The 14,657-nt window shown below is 35.5% G+C and overlaps 1 protein-coding gene across 1 annotated transcript in view; it reads right to left on the bottom strand.

Annotated features, from left to right (window-relative positions):
• The window catches only part of FAF1 (Fas associated factor 1), a 431,446-nt gene that overhangs the window by 93,009 nt on the left and 323,780 nt on the right, over nt 1-14,657 (bottom strand). The window contains exons 14-15 of the mRNA XM_056122297.1: nt 12,947-13,083; nt 9,927-10,015 (exon numbers count right to left, since the gene is read on the bottom strand). Of these exons, the coding sequence (XP_055978272.1) occupies nt 9,927-10,015; nt 12,947-13,083 (226 nt within the window). The remainder of the gene's footprint in view (nt 1-9,926; nt 10,016-12,946; nt 13,084-14,657) is intronic.

Below are 14,657 nucleotides of genomic sequence, written 5' to 3'. Positions count from 1 at the left end.
GTTTAATGGCCATGATCCCAGAGACTCAGGAACAAATCTTGGAACCCAGCAGGTTTTGGCAAGAATCCCCCCAGATTGTTAAAATTTCAGAATTTCAAAATTGTGCGGCCACTAATGCAGCCACGTGACATCATATGTTATTCATAACCAGCAACAGAAAACAAATTGTCTACTGTTGCCTTTTCGGCAGATCTGAGTTTTGGGGCAAAATCCCAAATAATAATGGTGGGTATGATGTCAAAATATTGAATGTAATCAAAGTAGAGAGAGAGAGAGTAATTTGGAAATCATCTGCCCCATAGGTAGGGGCAGGTGTGGATGGGGGTATTCTGGGGTTCTTGGTGGTGGAGAATGGGCACTGGTGAAGGTATGGGTGTTTCATTGTATGACTGAGACTTAAACCCAAAAGCTTTGTAACTGATCTCACGGTGATTCAATAAATAAAATTATAAAAAATGGGGAAAAAAAGTAAAAGAAAGAAAGAAAGAAAGAAAGAAAGAAAGAAAGAAAGAAAGAGAGACCACTATGAAGTGTTATCTCGCTGTGGTTATGATCTGCAATTACTTCGTGACTAATGATCTGGAATACTTGGCGATTTACGTATCTTTTTTGGAGAAATATTTATGCAGGCCCTATTTCACTTTTTATTTGTAATTAGTTTTTTTTATTATTGAGTCATAATAGTTCTTTTTGTTATTGTTGTTTATGGGCCATACAGAGCAGTGCTCAGGGTTTATTCTTGGTTTTGTGTTCAGAAGACCATATGGGATGCTGGGGATTGAATTCAGGTCTGCTGCATGAGAGGTAAGCACCTTACCACTGTATTGACTCTCTGGTCCCATGAGTTTCAATAGTTTTTTTTTATACAGATCCAAAATCAAATGTATGATCTGCAAAGATTTTATCACAATCTGTGGATTCAGTTTCACTTTTTAAGGCATAGTTATTAGCCATCATTACTGATTCTATCTCATCTTTTAATATCTAAATCAGAGCCAGAGAGATAGTGTAAGGGTTAAGGTGCTTGCCCTGCATGTGGCTGACTCCAGTTTGATCTCTAACCAGAACACTACCAGGAGTGACTCCTTCTAGGTAGGAGCAGCCCCTGAACATCACTGAGTGTGATCTCAAAAAACCAAAAACAATACAAACATCTAACTCAGCTTACTAAATAATAGCTATAAGCCTCTCTTATACACACTTCCCTTAATAAACAGAAAGGAGTAATAATTACTTCTATCTCACATCTTATATGAAGCAACATATCATGGACAATGTGTCATTACTCTTCCACAGATCATCCTACTGTTCTTGCATTTAATTGTGACATTTAATGAAGTACTTTCTTCCTCAGGAATTCATTTTGCTGACTTGTTTAAGTTTCTCTTTTACTCTCAATCCACTTTATTTTTTTCATCTTTATTGCTATCTTTATCTCTCGATTTACAAATATCCTGGCAGTAGTAGGATTTACAAAAATTTCTACCTCAAGGAAAGCAGTTTATAAACAAATTCTCCTTTGTCATTTGGTCACTTTACCACCTTTAGCTTTGGAATTTTGTAAATTGGAACTATTTTTCATTTTGTTTTTCAAAAAAAGTAAAAAGCTATAGATTTAATAGTTATATCATTGAGGTTTATTTAATAACGAATTAAAAACTTAAGGCTTCATGAAAAGTTTTGTAACAGAAAAATGCTGGTACCAGGGCAAATGGATCGATCACTTCTCATAAAATCAATACTCATATAAAACCTATTCCCAAGGGATGGGTGTTTGATCATTGTATGATTGAAACAATCATGAAAGCTTTGTAACTGTATCTCAAGGTGATTCAGTAAAAAAAAAAAAAGATAAAATCTATTCACTTCTCAGTCAAATTTTATTTTTTGTGATTGCTAGTGTAAAACTTATAAAAATTAGATTGTTTTCTTGGTATGTTCTATGTACTGGAATTCTTCAAATTATGTTATTACTGCACTGCACTTCATGGGGATTCATTACAAAAAAAAGTCACTCATAAAAAAATTATGTTGTTACTGATAATGAACTAGATTGAACTCTATTATATTAATTTACAATATTTGTTATACTATTTTCACCACTTTATGCTTTAATGAATCATACTAAAGCCTATAGTCAAATCCACGGGTTTGATGCAATCTATCAAAATTCCAATGGCATTTTCACAAAAACTGAACACACAATCACAGAACAAAAGAACAGAAAAGACCCGGGGGCTGGAGCACAGTGGGTAGGGCATTTGCCTTGCATGTGGCCAACTCAGGTTCGATTCCCAGCATCCCATATGGTCCCCCGAGCACCGCTGGGAGTAATTCCTGAGTACATGATCCAGGAGTAACTCCTGAGCATCGCCGGGTGTGACCCCCCCCCAAAAAAAAGCTAGAACAGAAAAGCCCCTAAATAGTCAAAGCAAATTTGAGAAAGAAGCACAAAGCTGGAGATACGATGTACTTTGATTTTAAACAATGTAATGCATAACATAGTATTTGCATAAAGAAAAACAATAGATCACTGGGACAGGGCAGTGACCCCAGAAATAAATAAAATAAATATGGATTAAACATTTAATGTATGACCTGGAAGAGTAAGAACTCCTAGAAAAAAATATAGGTGGTAAGTTCCTCCTAACCCTAACCCTAACCTTAGGCCTAAATATTGGGGATGATTGTTAAAATTTACCTCCAAATTAAAAGAACCTTTAATGAAATAAATGAAATCAAACAAATTGGATCACATCAAAGTGAAAAGATTCTCCACAACTAAAGAAATCATCAACAAAATGAACAGCCTATCAATAGGGAAAAAATCTCCAGCTCACATATCTGGGAAGGGGTTAATATACAATTAAACAGCAAAATAATAATCATATTATTAAGTTAGGAGAAACCTGACTATACTTTTCCCTCCCAAAGTAACACAGTGTCAGGGAGATGCCTCAGAGGATGGAAGCTCATGCAAAGCATGCAGGAATTCCAGGTTCAATCCCTGGTATGACATAGGCCATGATACTGTTCTGTGTGGCTCCAGCAGAAAAGCAAACAAAAAATAAAAGTTAACATACAACACAATAATTTGGTACATGAAAATATTCTCAATGTCATTAATCATTAGCAAAATAGAAATTAAAATCACAATGTATCATCTCACACCTGACAGATTAACTATCATCAAAGGATATGGTTAGAATGTGGAGAAAAGGTTATCCTTGGACATTTTTGGTAAGAATGTAAACTGAAACAGTCACTATGGAAAACAATATGGAAGTTCTTCCAAAAATTAAAACAAGAGCCAGGGACATATTATGAGCCAGAGTGCATGCTTTGCATTCAAAGTCCTATTTTGGGTCCCAGGTACTATCTCAGCATTGCTGGAATGTACCGTAGGTATTACATGGGAGCACCATCACATATTCTCACAAAATAAGAACAAACAAAAATATAGTACTTCTACATAACTCAGTATTGCACTTCTGGGTATCTTTTGGAAAGAAAGAGAAACATGGTAAAGGTAAAGGTAAAGGCCCTCCCGTTGATCGTCGATTTGCTCGAGCGGGCCCAGTAACGTCTCCATTGGAGACTTTGTTGTTACTGTGTCTGGCATATCGAATACTCTCGGTAGCTTGCCGGGCTCTCCGAGAGGGGCGGAGGAATCGAACTAATGATCATTGCAACATTATTTATAACTGTCAAGACATCAAACAACCTAAGTGTCCATGAATGGATAAATGAATGAAAGAAATATAACTTTTTAATGCAGAAAAGATATCTGCACTACAGTGTTCACTGCAGCACTATTCACAGTAGCCAAAATCTGGAAAACCAAGTGACCTAGGACAGATGACTGGATATAGAAGCTATGGTACATGTACACAATGGAATACTACCCCGTGCTAAGGAAAGGTCATGTAATTTGCTGATACATGGATGAATCTGAAGAATATCATGCTGAATGAATGAGTCAGAGAGAGGGACAAACACAGAATGAACCTCACTCATATGTGGGATAATAAAAACCAAAAATCAAAAAACAAAAAACATGGTAAAAGAGTAACTGATGCCCTGAAGCACGTAAAATTATGAGTAGGACTGGTTCTTAGTAGAAAGCTTTTCACTGTTGGGAGAGAGGAAAGGTCAGGGAAGAGACCACTATGGCAGTGGTCACTCTGGACAAGGACTGATTTCTGGTTTCTAAAAGGAGGTAAAGTGCCATGCATGATAACCCTATCAGTAACAGTACTGCAAACCACAGTGCCTCAAAGAAATAAAGAAAAAGGAAAAAAGATCTGCCAAAGATGCAGGCTAGGAGGTGGGAGGGAAACTGGGGACCTTGGTGGAGGGAAGTGGACACTGGTGAAGCGACTGGTATTGGAACATTTAAAGCTGAAACCCAATCATGAATGACATTGTAAGTTCTAACTGATGATGACTCAATTTAAAAAATTTAAATAAAATTTTAAGAAAGAATTGTGGTATATATATATATACACAATTTAAAAATATGAAATTTTGTCATGTATAAAACTGAATAACCTCTGGCAGTATTATTATATGTAAAAATACATCAAATATCATATAATCTTACTTATATTTGTAATCTTGGGATGGGGGAACCCCACCAACCCAAATTAAACAAAAGTTAACTGACAGATAGAAAGCAGGTTGTTGTTTGCCAGACAAAAAAGTCAGAGTTGTCTAAAGCTAGAAATTCCCAGTAACAAAATAATCAAGAAAGGGTATAATTATACAGCATAGCAACTATAGCTAATAATACTGTATTATATATTTAAATCATTCAAGAGTATAAATATTAAAAGTTATCACCAAAAAGGAGGCAAAGTGCCTGTAAGTGATGACTTCTTCCTGGGTTAAAGAAAACATGAACACAAGTCAGAATAAATATTCTGTTTTTTGATTGTCAGCACTTGAAAGAGAATGGGATGACAGTTGTGAAATTTTAAATAGGAGAAAGGAAAAGGAATAGAATGCTGAAAATAGTAAGACAAAGACAAATCTAAGGTCAAACAAGACACATAGTCCATGAACAAACCATAAACCCAACAATTTCCTTTGGAAAGACAAAAAGCTATCAGGAACTAATAAGCTTACCTGGCACTATTACCAGTACTACTTCTTAAGTCCCAAATCAGAAACCTTTAAGAATCCTTTTCTAGCATATTTTTCTCATGTTCTACTCATTTATCTCAGGATTATCAAATAAGTGAGACTGAAGTAACTGTTCTTAAAATCTTCCTTTCCTTTCTTTCTTTCTTTCTTTCTTTCTTTCTTTCTTTCTTTCTTTCTATGTAGGAGTACTGCTATTTATTCAACCACTGATTATTCCCATAATTTTATTTATTTTTTCTTCTTATATTTATTGAATCACTGTGGGAAAAGTTACTAAGCTTTCAGATTTAAGTCTCAGTCATACAATGATCAAACACCTCTCCCTTCACCAGTACTCATTTTTCACCACCAAGAACCCCAATATACCCCCCTCCCACCCTTCCCAATGCCTGTGAGGCAGACGATTTGCACTTAACTCTTCTCTACATTGATTACATTCATTATTTCGACAAAAGATGCACCATTATTGTTTGGAATTTCCCCTCCAACAATCAGAATTGCTGAAAAAGCATTGTGAAATATTTTGTTTTCTATAGCTTGTTATGCGAATCATATAATCTTATGTGGCTGCAATAGCAGCTTCACGATTTTGATTTCTGCAAAGAGCCAGATAATTACGAGATAGGTTTCTGTGCATCTGGCGTTATGGCTGAGCCAGAGAGCCCCATCACTGCTGGCTCATACCTGGTTTTCCTATAAGCTCTGAGGCGGCGGCCACCTTGCTGCTTGGGGGGGGGGGGGGGTGAGGGGGCAGGGGGAGGAGGCGGAAGGGAGCAACACCCTTTCCCTCCCGGGGAAGCATGGCGCCGTAGTTTAACGCATGGTCCATTCACTTTTCTGCCGCAAGCTGCCGCGCTCTGGATTAAGTCCCTTTGCCTCTGGAGCCATGGCCGTGCCGGAGAGCTGCTCATGGGGGACAACTCATGACCTCAGTAGGGCGTGAAGGACGAGCCGGTACTGTCCCACTTCCCATGAGACTGCAGTTGCCTCATCACCACTGGCTCATACCTGACTTTCCAATAAGCTCTGAGGCAGCGACCACCTTGTATGTGTTCCAGATGCATTTCTGCCAAAAGCCGCTGGGTTTGGAGATTTGTTTCTTGAGTCTCTGGGATCATGGCCATTAATTAGCTTGATCAGGAGCCAGAGAGGTCATTTGTAGGCAGTGACTTGGGGTCTCGCTGGGATGGGGAGGAAATGGCCGGTTCCACCCCCATCTGGTGAGGCCCCACATGTCTCGTTACTGCAGGCCCAAACCTGACTGTCCAGTGGCCTCTGGAAGATGGCGGTCACCGGGCCGCCAAGGGGAACAGGCCAAGGCACAAAACCTATTCCCACCTGGAGTGGCCCAGCCCCAGTAACCTACTGCAAGAACAGGATGCATTTCTGCCAAAAGCTTGTATTTTTGGGTGTGTCTCCCACATACCTAACTTTTGGCTGTTTACTTTCTTGGTAAACTTTGCCCCAAGTTTTTGGGGTCTGGCCAAAGGCAAAGCATCAACTTTGGGGTATCTGAGAGTCTGACGGTGCCATCAGGCTGCTGATACACTCGCCTCACAGGTATAGATTGACCTGCTGGTGGCACCATACCCCCTAAAATCTACCCTAGTTTCTAACAGCTTTTTTGTGGCAATTACTGACCTACTGCTGAAATACAAGTCAACCGGATTGGACAGGCCCCAAAGAAGTAATCCCAGGTCTATCATAGAGGATTCTAAGTAAATTAACATTAACACTAAAATAAAAAGATTAGAAACTAAATATCATAAACTATTGATAATCGGAGTTTTCTAAGTTAGCTTAAAAATAGTATGCAGGGGATAAAATAAAGCCATCCACAAGTAAGAAAGCATTTACTGTTGTTTATTACTTACTTACAAAATGAAACTACTATCATTAATGAAAATAGCTATGAAGACAGCAGCTCTGTTAAAGAGGGCATGGGGTGGGCATCTTCCTTGTTAAAGATAGAAAAATTAAGGGCCAGAGAGGTAGTATAGATGGTAGGGCTCTTGTCCTATCACCACATCTGGTCCCCAAAGTTATTCCCGAGCAGAAAACCAGGAGTAAGCCCTAAGTTCCGTTAAGTGTGGCCTCAAATACCCTCTCATCCCCCTCCAAGAAGATAGAATAATTGGAAGCATAAAAGTGAAACCATTCTAGGCTACTGAAGAATGAATGAATAAGGTTAGGTTTGATTTTCTTCAATAAAAGCTTCATGTGGTATAGATTCTTCTGGTTGCACAATGCAATGTAGTCATGGAAGTGATGCGTGTAATTGAACCAGTTAAATTTAAATAAATAGATAACAATCCTCTAAACCTGTTTACAAATTTGATTTTAACCCCAACCTTAAGATAAAGTCTTATTTAAAATAAAAAAAAGGCAAATTCACAATTATAAGAGACAGTGTTTCTTTTCACATACTTAATAGGTTCCACATCATTATCATCTATCTGTAGTTCAAAAGAAGTCTTTTAACTATGAAACGCTTTTCTTAGGAACTCTACTTATGGCCTGAGTGATAACTTCCATGAAGAGAGTCTAAAAACAAAGAGAAAGCCTTATCTCTTGCAGCTAAATTGCAATAAAAATTTCAATTATATGGAGCCTGGGATTTTTCTTGTAAACCTCATATTAAATTTTGTGCTCAGTATTAAAGGAATTAAAGTCAATTTCTTTACCAATGAATTATGAAGAACACAAATTAAGATGAAAGAATGAACTGGGAATATGCATGCACATATTGTGCATTCATATTATTATACAGCATAATCTGCAAATCTAGTACTAATGAGACTCGAGATTTAAATGGCTGAAGAATGTGTTTAGTGATTATTGTCAAGCAATTCCTCTCTTTCAGGATAAACATAATCTTGAATGGCAACACACCTATTATTACAAATTCCTAACTAAGCACAGTAGTTCATTATTTCAAAATGTCACTGTCAATTTATAGAGTAACAGATAAACATCTTTCCACTACATATCTGATTACCATTCCTTCAGAGTAAATGAAACTCTATTAAGAAAAATTAAAAACTTAACATTTTTACAATAAAAGAAACCTAATGAGTATTAAACTCTATACTGGTTATAGTACTCCAAACTTTCATATTAAGTTATCGTTAGATTCTATACCATTGTACGCAAATGTTTATTTTCAGGTCACATTGTTTCATGTAAATTCTGATGTTCAATCATTAACAATCTTTTACTGAATGCCTACTCTGCATTAGGTATACAGTGAGAAGATGGAGCTGCAAGAATACAGTATGACCTTTGCTCTTAACAAACTCACAACCTAAAAGATGACAAAGACAGGTAAGTTAAATAAAACATAATAGTAAAGATTTTATTAATTTTTTCTTCATGTTTCCCATCTGCAACAGCTAAAGGATATTCTACTGAAAATACTCAATGTACTTGGTAACATTCATTAATGCTCTGATAACAAAGTTCTTACTTAATGATTCTGTGATTTTAAGACACCTTGGTTGTGTGATCTTGGATAGATTAACATAACCCTATCTTATGATCTCTAATTTTCTTATCTAAAAAGTGAAGAAAATAGTATCAATCTGTGCTGAAATTTCAATTTGCCCTACAGGATTCACATTTCACTTTTTACCCAGGTAGGTTCTCTTGCCTGTCTACTTTTAGTTTGGTTCAGTTAAATGAGTTACCTGCAAGAGATGAGACTCTAGAAGGAAAGTGGAGTTTTCCCTCCTTTCCTCGCTACTAGGTCACCAAGGCCTAGTTATATGCCACTACAAGAAAGAGTCCTCTTCAGACAGTGCTTTCTCATAGGTCTTTAAATTTAGGCATGATAATGGTTCCCTTAGAAGTTGCACTACCAGGCAAGAGAGATAGGACAGTGAGGAGGGCACTTGCTTTGCAGATGGTCAACCTGGGTTTATGCCAGAATTGTAAATAGTCCCCTGAGCACTGTTAGGAGTGATCCTGAGCAGAGAGCCAGGAGTAAACCCTGAGCCCTGCTGTGTGTGGCCTAGTCCCCCAGCCCCCCCAAACATATACAAAACAAAAAACATGATTATTTATTGCTGACTTTCAAAATATCTGCTCATCTTTATAAACAGTTCTGTTGCTAAACTATTTTCTACTAACCCAGTTTGTATGTGTGATTTGCTTCCTACCAGGACTGACTCATGTATAAAAAAAATACATAAGATTACTTTAAAGATCACATGATATGATAAATATACTTAGTACAGCACTTAGAAAATTATATTATTCAGTTAAGTGTGGACTACTATTGCCATTATTGATAGTGTTGCTATCATAGAAGTTCCTATCTATATTGTCTGAATATGTTTAGGACACAAATTCAGAAATTTGGGAATCTTTTATTAACACAACACTTTGAAATTTAATAATATAAAGTAATTTAATAAAATATAAAATAATTCAATAATATAAAATTTAATAAAACAATATAAAACAATTCAATAATATAACATGAATTTATTGTTAACCAATTTCAATATTTAAAAAGAGTAACATTACTTTAAAACCAATTGGAAAACACACATAAGGGACAGGGTTTATTGGACAACAATTTCTTCTACAAAGGCACCCATAAACTTAAAGAAATTCTTGAGTCTTGGATTATGAAAATAATGGAGTGAAATACTACTGCAATGTCACAAAAATCCTTAGCTAATGAACCTTTATAATAATTATTTATGAATCATGACAACATCATCTCATGATAAATTCTCATAAAAACCCGTTCAAGGTCTATGTAACCTTTTACCTACCTCATCCTTTATATCTTCTTGTTGTTGGGCTGTGAAGATCTCCATTGCAGCCATGAGTCGCATCATTAACTCATCCACCGTTGTGTTTCCTAATAATATGTAAACATTGCAAATTTTATATTATTAAAATTGAAAATGGAAAGTCATTGTAAAACTAAGTCATCTCAAACTAAGCAAGGAATTACAATAGTCTGAAAAATTAAAAAGTAAGCCAATACCTAGTTAAAATACTTTCATTGAAAAGTTTCTTATATTCAATATGAAAGAGTACGTGGTAATAGAAATTACAGAAAATTTATATTTGAGCACTGTAAGAAGGTCCAAGTCATGGGAACCAAAAGTTCTTTAAACTATAAAAATATGTAACACTACCAATAACTCTACTTACATGTTGATGATTTAGAATAGATACTTTACATGTATTATTTCATCTGTGTAAACAATTCTACTGAAAGTCATAGAATTGATTTTAAAGAAAAGAATTGAGAAAAAAAGGTAATGCCCTGCCACAGAGGCAGGGTGGGATCGGGGGATGGGGTGTGGGAAGGATACTGGGATCAGTGGTGATGGAGAATGGGCACTGGTGGAGGGCTGGGTACTCAAGCATCGTATAACTGAAACCCAAGCACAAAAATCTGTAAGTCTACAATTGTACCTCATGGTGTTTCACTAATGAAATTAAAAATAAGTAAGTAAATAAATAAAGAGATGGAAAATGAGGCTTAGAAAGTGCAAATAACTCGTTCAACCAATGTCATGAGAGTTAAGTGGTAGGGTGGGGAATTGAAATCATGTCAATCACGCAGAAATCTACTCACTTCGTTACATCTATACGCTATTTAGATGATCTCCTATCATTAAAATTACTTTGGTAAAACACAGTGGTTCAATTCTAAAAGAAAAAAATTGAGGGCAGGGGAGATGATTCAAAGGGCTAACACATATTTTGTATGTAGAAGTTCAATTCCTGAGATTCATGACAAAAGCAGTTAGGAGCATTGCCAGGTGTGGCTCAAAACAAACAAACAAACAAAAGCAATGTTTTGACATTTTCTGATAAACTGATATTTTGTCTTTCATCTGCTTCTCAGTGAACATACTACAATCTTTTTTGGCATAAGGGTTACTCAAAGGTGTTAAGGGAATTCTCCTGGGGTGGCTCCCGGCGCAGGAGACCATGTGGTGCAGGCAATTCAACCTAAGCTACTCACATACTTTACTATAATTTATACAATATTCTCATACTTTAATCTTTATCAAAATGTCATTTAGGGCAATGTACAGAAGGCAGGCCACCTGCCTTGTGCGCAGCCAGTCCGGGTTCAATCTCCAGCACCACATAGGGTCCCCTGAGTACTGAAATCACGTCAATGAAAATTCTGACTTTATCCATGCACATTTTTACAAAGTAGCATTCCTTTTGCATAGTTCCTCATGGATAAGGGGGGCAGGAATTATTGTAAAAAGTATATTCTAGGACTTGTAAAATACTGGTTCACTGAATTATGTATTCCTTCTGAATATTGACACAGCGATATTATCACTGGCAACAAATTTTATCAGTTTTATTTAGGAAAATAATAGATTAATTTTGGTCATTCTGGAGAAAATGTCTGCTTAATCAACCAGGCTACATAACTACAGACTGACTGTCAATTTTAAGTAAAGATGTTATTCTGCACAGAAACTGACTACCTTGGTTCAAGTAATAAGAGATGCGCTATTTTCCAAGATTACTATTATATTTTAAAATGCAGAAGAAGTGCTTTATTCATAGTTCCCATAGTGTCACATATATCATTAAATATTAACTAAATAGCAAATATTAAGAAGGTTAAGCTTTAATAAACAATTTTTTAAAACCACATATATATGGAAGTAAAAAGCATGACAGGTAATACTGTTTTGTGTCCTTGCCCTCATCAGCTGAGGTGCTAACAGTTTTATACTACACTGATTTTGACCAATAGTGCATATGCTGATGCAGCAAAAAGGTAAAAAAAAATTAAAAGCATTAATGAAAATAATTTTTATTTTTGGATCCCCAGAAAGAGACTAAGGTATCACCAGGATTCATGGATCACACTCGAGCATTTGTAGCTACTGTAAAATTGACTCTGACAGAGAAAACAGGAATAAATATTATCCTCATTATCCATTTGTCTTGTGCAATTAGTTTCTCTATCAGGTATTTAGGATGAAAAACTGACATGAAACTGAATATTTAAAGTTATAGAGAAAGCATGAAATCCCCAAGACTGCTTTATTTGAGCTTTAAAGGCACTTAAATTTACAACCTCCTTCCATCTGCTATAAAAGATTTAACTTCAATAGAGGCAGAAATTATATATCTCAGACACAAATCTTTTCCTGGGGTACCTGAAACATTCTTTCATCCTGTGGCATAGTAAAGATATACTGTTCCCAATTTAAGCTTTGCCATTAATAAGGTAACATTTCTTAGTAATTCTTGGGATATGTTAGTAACAGTAAAAAAAGAAATCATTCACATTTCATTTTTTGATAAAGATGTGCACTGTGATTAAATTCACAGGCCTCCTATAGCTTCTCGCCTCAAGGTTACATCGTAGACATGAATTCACACAAAGGGGGAATTACTGTCACTGTGAAGAATTCAGTTGTCAATATAGTCATTAGATTTTCTAGGTAACTAAAGATATGCATTTCTTCCAACTCGTCAACACTATAGCAATAAATAAATAGAATTAGAAATGTCATCTTTGGCATCTGATTACAATCTAATTGTTAGTTGGGAGAATTTAGCAATTCTATAATTATCTTATGTCCCAAGGGCTATACAATTTTATTAAGATATTTCTGTTGGATTTTCCTAGAATTATACTGCTTGAGGATATTCGTTCCTCTTCAGAATGTCCTCATTTTGAAATGCAAAGATATTTGCCAATGCAGAAAAATACTATTAATTTTGACAGAAAAAAATGACAAGATTATCATATATGTAAAAAGACACTCTACTTCCATTATGACATATACTTTACCTTGTATCACATTTAACACTTCATTAGATGATCTCTTTCCCATAATAATCAGAAAAAGTGGAAACTGATCTGTTTTTTGATTCCGAATGGTTTGTGCAACAACACTACCAAAGTGTCTATTGCACATTGTTAGAAACCTAAAAATGAAACAAAATCAAAAGCAAATTTTATTTCAGGATTTAATACATTTCCTCAAATCTTATCAAAAGTATTGTTTTATGCTATACTTAGGCAATTTGATTTTAAAATGCAAAATTTTTCCATACTGAGTTTCCAACTATATATGACACAGAAGTAGATTATCATTAAAAGCAGGAAGCACACCTTAAATGGTATTTGGGAATGACAGCATAGGATACCTAATCTTAAATATTATAGGCTGTATTACTATAAAGCATGAGAAAAACAAAATGAATATTAAAGAGTAAAGGATTTTTAAAATAGGATATATAATGAAGCAAGGCACAAAGTTAAATTACTAGCATCATCCTACTCTAAACAGAATTTTGCTACATTTTCCACAAGTCTCTAGAATCAAGAACTGCACTGTGGAAATTATGTTTTCTCTAGTAGTAGTAGGTCTACTAGTTTCATACTTAGTATGGGATAAAAATAATAATTCTAAGCTTTTGACCAAAAAAAGCTCAGAGATATTAGCATACTGAAGTCTAGCATTAGTATTCTTAACACGATCTGGAATAAATGAAAAAACTGATAAAGCTTTTCTCTTCTATTAGAGGACTGTTTGAAATTAGCATTTCTTTCAAGAGAAAAGGGTAGCTTATGATATGTTTTCAGATCTGATGGTAAAAAGTAAATGTCATAATAATAATGAATTATGAAAGACCAAATGCAAATATAGAATGCTTTAATAAGATCCAATTTAATAAAGTCTGTAAAAATAATGGACTTTTAATAACACAGGTCACAAAAGGCAAAACAGTGGAAATTCTGGGGACTAGCCACTGGAACTGGCTTATTAATTCTTAATTATGTTCATGAAAGGCAACTTAAATCGTGTGTTTTCTTATGCCTTATGATAATATTTTAGGTAACAACTCCTCTGAAATGTATGTTCTAGCTGATGAGCAAAGTCCTGTCGTCACATGCATTAGAAGGCAAATCTATTTGAAAAGACAAACGGCATTAAAATGTCATGTGCTCAGATTCATTTGATATCCAAATTCAAAACAGAATCAAACCTCTTAATTTTTAAAGCCAATACTTTCATGTCTACAGAAAGTCATCCCAGAAATTTAGGCTGAATCCTCCATAAAACTTGTGCTATGACTACGGACAGTAGACCGTGTTAAGGGCCACTAGAACTGTCAGCAAGAGTGTCAGGACAAGTTAGCACCATTGCAGTAAGTTCATTGGTTGGCAGGTTCACATACACATTTAGAGCAGCAATAATCACACTTCATGGCAATTTGAAATGACAAGGTCTTAAGAAATCCATTGTTGGCCATGAAATATCGGTGCCCCCATGAAAATTCAGATCTTCACATTCCACAACTATTATAGGATAAAAGGTGCTCAAACAGCCTAAGCCTCCATACCAAATTTCACACCCGTATATATAGCTTTAATTCATCAATGGAGATGTGCAGATCTAGAAAGTTAGGATTTCGTTTTTCTTTCTTACTAACATATTTGAAGTCAGTCTTGACCCTGATCTGATACTGGCCACCAGTGAAATTAAACATGTTAA

The sequence above is a fragment of the Sorex fumeus genome, unplaced genomic scaffold (assembly GCF_029834395.1).
Source record: "Sorex fumeus unplaced genomic scaffold, SorFum_2.1 ptg000045l, whole genome shotgun sequence".
Lineage (NCBI taxonomy): Eukaryota > Metazoa > Chordata > Mammalia > Eulipotyphla > Soricidae > Sorex > Sorex fumeus.
Note: the sequence above shows the minus strand (reverse complement) of the source record. Positions and strands in the feature narration are given on the sequence as shown.